At 49.3% G+C, this 8,730-nt stretch overlaps 1 protein-coding gene across 2 annotated transcripts in view; it reads left to right on the top strand.

The window, feature by feature from the left end:
* Slc18a2 (solute carrier family 18 member A2) overlaps positions 1-8,730 on the top strand; it is a 31,905-nt gene that overhangs the window by 6,226 nt on the left and 16,949 nt on the right. For both annotated transcript variants that reach the window (XM_004625644.2, XM_023709024.1), the window contains 6 exons: positions 6,258-6,316; positions 6,582-6,665; positions 7,370-7,462; positions 8,142-8,231; positions 8,342-8,385; positions 8,458-8,518. In XM_004625644.2, the coding sequence (XP_004625701.1) occupies positions 6,258-6,316; positions 6,582-6,665; positions 7,370-7,462; positions 8,142-8,231; positions 8,342-8,385; positions 8,458-8,518 (431 nt within the window). The remainder of the gene's footprint in view (positions 1-6,257; positions 6,317-6,581; positions 6,666-7,369; positions 7,463-8,141; positions 8,232-8,341; positions 8,386-8,457; positions 8,519-8,730) is intronic.

The raw sequence follows: 8,730 nt of genomic DNA, 5'->3' as shown, positions 1-8,730 counted from the left end.
GTGCTGGGGGATTGAACCGCGGTCCCTGTGCTTTGCTAAGCTTGTTCTAAGTAGGTGCTTTAGACCACTGAGCCATCTCACCAGCCCCTAAAACACTATTTTTTTTTAACATTATTTTAAAGATGACTAAAATACCTGTGATGAAAGAGGGATTGATTTTTTTTTTTTTTTTTTTGGGTAGAACCTGGGATTGAATTCATGCCCTTGTGCTTGCCAGGAAAGCGCTTATTCTACTGAGCCATGTCCCTGGCTCTAAAAGAGGGATTGAAACTCAACCTTTTCTGGGTTGTCAGTGCATGTGCATAAGTGGAGGTAGGTGGCTCAGGAGGAGAGAGCAGCTCCCTACAGCAGGGCAACAGGGCTGTGCCCAGGCTCCATGCTGGCCTCAAGGCTCCATTCCTGCCACCCATCCCCCTTCTTTGCACCTGTACTTCTAGCTATTAAAAATAAAGAACGTAAGGGCCAGGGAGATAGCTCAGTAGAATAAGCACTTGCCTGGCAAGCTCAAGGGCCTGAGTTCAATCCCCGGTTCCACAAAAATAAATAAATAAAATAAAGAACATAGATTAAAAGAGGATCTGTCATTCTTGTATGTTCTTGGGCCTTTCCTGGTTATACCAATCTGAACGGGTAAAGGCACAGTGAGTTTTAATCAATGAGCAAATCATGTAGAAACCAATCAAGCCACTTTTTTGGGACTTAGACCTTCCTAGGCCCCAGGAAAGTAATGATCATTTTCTGGCTCCTCATGCGAGCTGGTGCAGCAGGTATATCCACAAAGGCACATGGGGAAGTGCCTAGTCAGGCTGGTCCCAGCCACTCTTCTCTAAAGTTCCTTGCATTAATGTAAGGGGGACCTGCTCTGAGATGAGCTGCCCTGCATTGTACAGTTCCCAGCCCAACCCCTGCATTCATGGTTAACATGGTGTCACTTGAGTGGCTTGCATTAAGTGATACAAAAAAGTTTAACTATTGGGATTAGATCTTATGTCAGATCCTGGAAACACAGTAACAATTCTTGGGAAGCACTTAAGTGTTCATCTGACTGGTAATCTGATACGAATTATTATTATTTTTTGGAAACAGATTTTTAGTATGCATTTCAGACTGACCTTGAACTCACTTTGTAGCCCATGCTGGCCTCAAACTCACAAAAATCCTCCTGCCTCAGCCTCCTGAGTGCTGGGATTATAGGTGTGTGCCACCACACCTGGCAAGATCATTGTTTTATTTACTGTTAGGGAACTGTACTTTCATTGAAAATATGTGACCATATAGGGCACAGAGGACCTCTGATTTTGGAATGTCTCCTAGCCAATAACATGCTTTCCAGGCCCCAAGGGTGCTTTGGTAGACTTACAAGTGCACTTTGTTTTGTAATTCCAGTTTAACTGCTCATTCTATGAGTGCAGCATGTGTAACAGGAGGCTCCAAGAATTGTACTAGTGATGCTGATCATAATTCAGTCCCCTACATGGTGTTAGGCATAAAATTTGTGTTCCTCGAAGGAAGGCTCTAAGCAGAAAAACACCACGCAAGTGTCTTCATCTTTCTCCTCCAGAAATCAGGTAAAGGTGTGGCTGCCCTTCTCTTTTCATGCCGGAGTGGACCCCGGCCCGGGGCATGCTGAGTGTGTGCTCTCCCATTGAGCTCCACCGCGAGCCCCAGGTGTGGGATCTCGGTCTTCGCTTGCTTTTCATGTGGACTAAGTAGCGTTGTGCCTTGGGAAGGGAAGGCTGGTGCTGCGGGCCAAGCAGCGGCTTGGGAAAGGGTTAACTCTGCTCCGGAGGCCTTCTCCTTGGCTTCCTCGTTAGCTTGTCCCCGTCTGAGTGGTCTGCTTTTCGTCAAGCCAGCATCTCGGGCTTCATTTATTTTCATCATTACCTAGCATCTTTCAAAGCAGTTATTTTCTCACACAGAGCTTAGCGAAGGTCTGAAGGACAAGGGAGAAGTGGTTGTTATTTGTTCCCTTTAGCTCCAGTCCACTGGGCTGGAGTAGGCTTTGCCAGAATAAGCAGTGACCTTTTCAGCTTCTCCGAGGACAAGGCGACCAGCTGTTCTGGAAAGGGAGCTCCCATCCTAGATGGTGCTGGGTGGTAGGGGAGGGTGTGGAGGACTCTCCTGTCCCAAAGTGGGAAGAATCAGCGGTAGGACAGAGCGGTTCTCCTCGGCGCAGAGTCACTAGCAGCAGTGTGTCCGAGACTGGGGCTCCCGCTCAGCAGCATCAGAGGTCCATGGTCCATGGAGCTCCTTGCATGCGTCTGTCTAATAGCCAATAAAAACAACTGCTACCACCGCTCACCGGCAGACCCAAGGACACAACTTCTATGGTTTTGTTTGCTTTTCTAGGGATTCAGTATGTGGTTTTAGTCTTGCTCAAATTGGATTAACTGCTGCCTCCCCGGTGCTCTGTGGAGGCTGAGGATGGGCAGTGCGTGACTCACAGGGGCATGATAATAGATGTGTGGATAAAGGTTTGCCGAATCAAATTCAGCTCACTAGTAATACACTAATTGAGAAGGCATTGAATTGAGGCAATTCAGAAGTTTATGGCTGAGGTCAGCTGAGTTTCTGTTCATTTAGAAGACGCTGTAGGAAAGGAGAAAAGGCACCAGTGTTCTGTCCTACTCAGTGACCTGGGCCTAACAGATAGCTGTCCTTCAGAGCTGTGTATGCCAGCTGGAAGAGTTAGAGGGCAGAGCCCCAAGAGCCACCCATGGTGTCTTATTTTTTTTTGACGTTGAGCACCAGGGAAAGATGCTGCCTGGCACTGACTCCTGGGCACCCTTGCTGCGGTGGGCCAGTGGTGGGGGTACAGGCATGTGTGTGTGCCCAGCTACTAGGAGGCAGCGCCTGAGCCCAGGTATGCTTGTAGCTTTTGGCTTGCTCTGCAGGTGCCAGTGGGTGAGCCCCTCTGTCATGGAAGAGCAAGGTGTTGACCTGCCAGTCTTATGTTTCCTTCTTGCTTCTGCTGTTTGTATTCCAGATATGCTGTGTTAACATCTAAAAGGAATTTTTAAAAAGTATTCCTGAAAAGACTTCTGTGCAGGGCACAACCCTCTAGATTTCAGTGAGACAGTAGATCCTCCATCCTGCATGCCATTGGGAACCTCTACCCTTGGGGTTGGCATTCCCATCAAAATATGTGCCAGCCAGGCCTGGCATACACTACGCGCTCATAGTATGTCCACCACCTGAATTTGGGACGAGTCATCTATGTACCCCAAGTCTTAGTATTGGTCATCTGAAAAACAGACTCCACCCCCGCTACCACAGGTGACGACATGGGAATCCCAGGTCCCCTGAATCCCATTTCCCTGCATGTGGAATGCCTGAGTGTCCCGGGAAGAGGACCTCATTGACTCCCAGCCCGCCCACTGCCAGGTGGCCTTGACCACTGGCCAGACTGCAGACCTGGCAAGCACCGCTGCTGGTGCGGGACCACACAGGGGCTTGCTGCATGTTCTCACGTTGTGTCCTAAAACCACTCAGTGCTTCTCCCTGCATCTGCAGAGAGGTCACAGGTGTTCTGTGTGGACGAAGGATGCCCTTGTAAAGCTCTCAATGGAAGTGAAGAAAAAAGGATTAAGTCTCCAATTCCTACAGCTTTGATATATGTGATAAAAACATAGTGAAAGTTTAAATTAAAAATTATTAGAGAGTAAGAGATATATTGCCATTAATCTCCCTCAAAACCTCCTCCTCGCTTTTACATGATCCCTTCATGCTTGCCACTTTCGGAGGCAGTTCTGGAAATCTTTCCTGGGTACCATTACTTGTGCCTGGCCAGAGGCAGAGGAGGAGACTAACCTGCTTTAATCGGACAGAAATTGCTGCAAACAGTGAGGAGAGAACACAAAATACAGTGAAAGAGTAAATTTAAAAACTTTAAAACCCCATTGCATTAAATCCCCTCCAAATATTCCCCATTGCTTCAGATACACTTATCCCATCGTTCTTGGCGAGGTGTCTAGAATTCATTAAAAAAAAAATAAAGTCATTGTACTTTCAGATTACTCATTGCTACTCAATGGGATATCAGCTACTAAATTGCTCAAATCTGTGTTGAGGTGAGAAGCCTACATTTCTTCCAGGGTAACTGGAAAAATCACCATATGTTTGTTCTTTTACAAACACACCATCATTGTAGATGGTGAGCTGTCTGTGAGTTCTCTGTGAGTCTCCTCGAGTTTTCCTTATTCAGTGTCCAGCGGTGCCGTGTAAGACAGTGGTTTATTTTATCCTCATGAATAGAAAGCACAGAACGGTTGCCTACGCTGCCCGAGACAAGCAAGAATGGCAGTGTGCAGTGGTCTGTGAAAGGGGTGCTGCCTGCCTGAGAATCTTTCGTTAATTTTAGTTGCTATTTGAATTTTTGTTTTTTTGTTTTTGTTTTTTTTTTTTTGGCAGAACTGGGATTTGAACTCAGGCCCTTGCACTTTGCCAGGGAAACGCTTATTCCACTGAACTATCTTCCTGGTCAATAGTTGTTTTTTTGATGCATGTCAAATTGTTTTAAAACCACATGTGAAGGCCTGACCAAATAGCTCAGTGGATTAAAGCACCTGCAAGCAGGCACAGGGGCCTGCGGTTTGATCCCTGGACCTGCAATGCCCTCCACCCCTGGGCACACTGAGACAGCACTTGAGACTGGGTGTGGCGGTGCACACCTGTAATCCCAGCTCTTGGGGGGACTGTAAACAGGAGAATCACTATGAGTCCGATCTAGTAGTGAGACTCTGAACACCCTGTAGACCCTTCCGTAAAATACAAAAATAAATACATAAATAAATAAATAAATAAAATAAAACCACACATGAGTGCACAACCTACACCCTTTCTAGGATAACTAATAGATAGGTTCTGTTTAAAGCTGTGTCTGCCCTTCAGCTACCTGGGGAAGTGATACATTTCTCAAGAGGAAACAAACCCTGGACTGGAGGGAATGGCCCAAGTAAAATTAGCCCGATAAATTTGGCAAGTCACTTTTTCTTTCTGGAGTTTCCTCATCTATAACATAGAGAGCTGATTGCCTGTATGAAGTCATTGAGCTGGTGAAGGTGCTGTGATGGTGACTTCGTAAGAAAGTGTCAGGTGGAAGAGCCCTCCCAGGTGTCCCTGGGCTCAGCATGCTTGGGCCTTCTGACCTCTTGGATTCCTTTGGTTCCTCTCCAGATTCTTGGGGTCCAGGACTCGGGGGAAGGAGGCCTGGTGGTGCTCCTGGCTGCTGTGGGTTGGAGAGAACCTACTAGAGAGCAGTTGCTCTGCCCATCCTGCCTCCTCTTTCTCTGGGCAGAGTGGGCATGGAGCTCCTGCCTCCTCCTCCCCCTCCTGCATAGCAGGGACTGACCTGCCTGTTTAGTCCAAAGCACAGGGAAGAGAAGGAGTAGGACGAGAGAGGAAATTAAATTTATGGGTTTTTTTTGTTTTTTGTTTTTGTGGTATTCTGGGGATCAAACTCAGAACCTTGTGCTTGCCAGGCAGGTGCTTATGCTGCTGAGATATATCCCTGGCTTGGAAATTAAATTTCTGAAGCACCTTCTGTGCTCCGGCTGCACATTTACCATTCATAGCCCTGTATATTCAGGTCTTAGGAGGTGGGCAGTGGTTGCTGGGTGGTGCTAAGGGATTTGCTGGGGTTAGGAGGAGGGCTGTGTGTCCAGCCAGAATGTGGTACCAGAGGGCCCCTGGCCTGGTGCCAGCACTCGGGATGGTCTTACAGGGAAATAGGGATTCTGAAATTTTGCATCATGCATAAGGTCTGTCTGCTTAGGCTGGCCTTGTTCAGGTCTACAGAAGGTGGATTTTAATACTTTGCTTCCTAGCGCTTCTTAGGTAATAGAGGGGTTGTCTCTGCTGCTGGCTGAGTCACCTGATGGTGATTTAGCAGACAGAATCTGTTGACTGTGACTGTCCCCTTGGGGATGCTCTAGCAAATACTAGAATTAAGGGAATAAAAAAATTGATGGAAATAGGGTTCATGTGTTTTGGCTGTGCTCCAGGTTACTTGCCAATATTGTGTTTAATATTTATTCCAGAGAAATTTTTGCTCAGAGTGCCAGTCTGTAAATGTATTCATGTTCCAAGACAGTCAAACACAAAAAGGTCACGTAGGAAGCACGAAGAATATGAATTTTTAGAAAAGTTGACCCAAAGCTTATCTGTCTGATCCCAGAGGGTAACTGAGAGACCATCAATATAAAGCTTTTAAAAATACCCAGCATTCACCACAGTTTCCTCCTGTTTGTGTTTTGCAGAATCGGCTACCCGATCCCCATGTTTGCGGGTTTCTGCATCATGTTTATTTCAACAGTTAGTAAGTGCCTCATGACGCCTCCTGGGCTTGGGGTAGGAGTGAGCTTTGCTGTTCTCAGGAAGAGAATCAGAGTACAAGGGGGTGGGGGGAGGGGCACGTGTTGGACGAAGGAGCGGGGAGTGTGGCTTTGTGGCCCCCAAACATAGCATGGCAGATATGGAAATGCCCCTTGGGGAGGGGTGGCTTTGCAAATGCCTGCTGGGATGGTGCCCTCCCCTGGCAGGGCCCAGCCCTGAGGCACCGGCCGGGCCTCCTCTCTTGGCAGTGTTCGCCTTTTCTAGCAGCTACGCCTTCCTGCTGATCGCCAGGTCCCTGCAGGGCATCGGCTCTTCCTGCTCCTCCGTAGCAGGTAGGTGTGGAGACACCTGCGTGTGAGGCGTGGGGGCATCAGTGCTCAGCTTTCCTTCCTTGACAGCATTCCTAAGAAAAACAGCTTAGAGGAGGAAAGGATCACTTGGGTCACAGTGTCAGAGGATTCAGTCCCTGGGAAGCTGAAACACTGCTTTTAAGCTGGGTGAGGCAGGAACATTGTGGGGAAGGGAGGAGTGGAGGAAGGCCGCTCGCCTCATGGCAGCCAGGAAGCAGAGAGAGGACAAAGCCAGAGACAAGGGCTGGCCACCAGACAGTGTCCCTAAAGTTACAGTCCCATCACCCCCTCTCTCTAACTGGCCCCCATCCCCCACTATGACTGGAGCAGTACCATCAAGTTGTACTCTCATCAGGGGCTTAATCCACCGAGGAAGTTAGAGTTCTCATGACTCAGTCACCTTCTGAAGTCCCTAGCCCTGAACAAGAGATTTTGAGAGAGATTTTTAAATCTAAACTTTAATCCCCAGCTTTTCCCTTGTGAGCCCCCGGACAGTTAGCTGCGTTAACCCAGGGCCTCGAGGTAGTGGTGGTGGTGGTGGGCATTCTTGAAGAAGCTGCCCACCTTCCTTTTGGGTTCTTCTGAGCCCCTGTCACAGCTACTGACACAGATTGAGGAAGGTCGCCGTCCTGGCTGGAGAGGGAGGGGCTCTTCAGCGCCTGGGTGTTAACTGTGTCTCAATTTAGGGATGGGCATGCTTGCCAGTGTGTACACAGACGATGAAGAGCGAGGCAGTGCCATGGGGATCGCCTTGGGAGGCCTGGCCATGGGGGTCCTAGGTAGGTATGAGCCACTGCGCAGGCCAGCGGACGGGAGGAGCGTGTCTGGCACCGGCCGTGGCGGCGCTTGGAAGGAGTCCTCGCTGGGAGGACCTAGCCTTTCCCAGTCTTTTCCCCAAGCTTCCCTGGGCCCCCATGTAAAACAAAAGGCTGGGCAGACTGGTCCTGCAGACCCTTCCTCTCCACCCTCTTGGATACTACCATCTGAGAGAACCTTCCTGCCTTTTATGTGGCCTCGCCCACCCGCCCTGGGTGGATGTCTTTCTTGAGGGACATTTCCATCCTTTCCCTTCACATCTGACACATCTGCGGTCCTTTTGGAGCCCTTGGTTCCCAGCTGTGGCATGGGTAAGGGGTGGCGCTCCAGCTCCTCCTTTCTCAAGCTACAAAGCTAGTGTGTCCCTATGACCTCCATCTTCTTTCTTTGGGACATTTACCTGTGAGAGGGGGGTGCTTTGTGGGTCCTGGCCATTTCTCAAGGGAAAACCCACTTGGAGGAAGTTGTCCAGGAATTTACTGCTCACTAAAAAGAGTGCAGGGCAGCCCCTCCTGTCTTATTATTATTATTATTATTATTTTTTTTTTTTTTAACAAAATAAAGAGAAATACAGGAAACAAATGGAGGTGCCAGACCTGGGGTGCAGCCTCAGGAACTGGCTTGGCTCCTCTCTTTCTGCAGTGGGCCCCCCCTTCGGCAGTGTGCTCTATGAATTCGTGGGGAAGACAGCTCCCTTCCTGGTGCTGGCTGCCCTGGTGCTCTTGGATGGAGGTGAGTGAGGCTCCATGGGCCCTGCACCCAGGATCTGGGCGTCCTTGAGGGCTGGAGTCCTGTCGGATTGGCTTTCCGAAAGGGAGATCACTTGCGGTTTTCCCTTGTAGCTATTCAACTCTTTGTGCTCCAGCCATCCCGGGTGCAGCCAGAGGTAAGCACCCAGAAAATGAGGGCCCATGGTGGCCGTGGAGACGGTTCTAACCCCTGTTCTTTTGCTTGACAGAGTCAGAAGGGGACACCCCTAACCACTCTGCTGAGGGACCCCTACATCCTCATTGCCGCAGGTGGGGCTTCCGGGTCCATCTCAGACAAGGCTGCGTGAGGGAGGTGGCAGCGAGTGGTGGGTGCAGTGTCCATTTCGTTGCCAGAAATATGGGGCTCAACGGACATAAAGGGCAGACAGCGGGGCTGGAGAGATGGCTCAGTGGTCTAAAGCACCTACTTAGAACAAGCTTGGCAAGGCATCAGGGACCGCGGTTCAATCCCCCAGCACCAC

The sequence above is a fragment of the Octodon degus genome, unplaced genomic scaffold, assembly GCF_000260255.1.
Source record: "Octodon degus isolate 3935 unplaced genomic scaffold, OctDeg1.0 scaffold00010, whole genome shotgun sequence".
Lineage (NCBI taxonomy): Eukaryota > Metazoa > Chordata > Mammalia > Rodentia > Octodontidae > Octodon > Octodon degus.
This window is presented reverse-complemented; position numbering and strand designations above follow the sequence as displayed.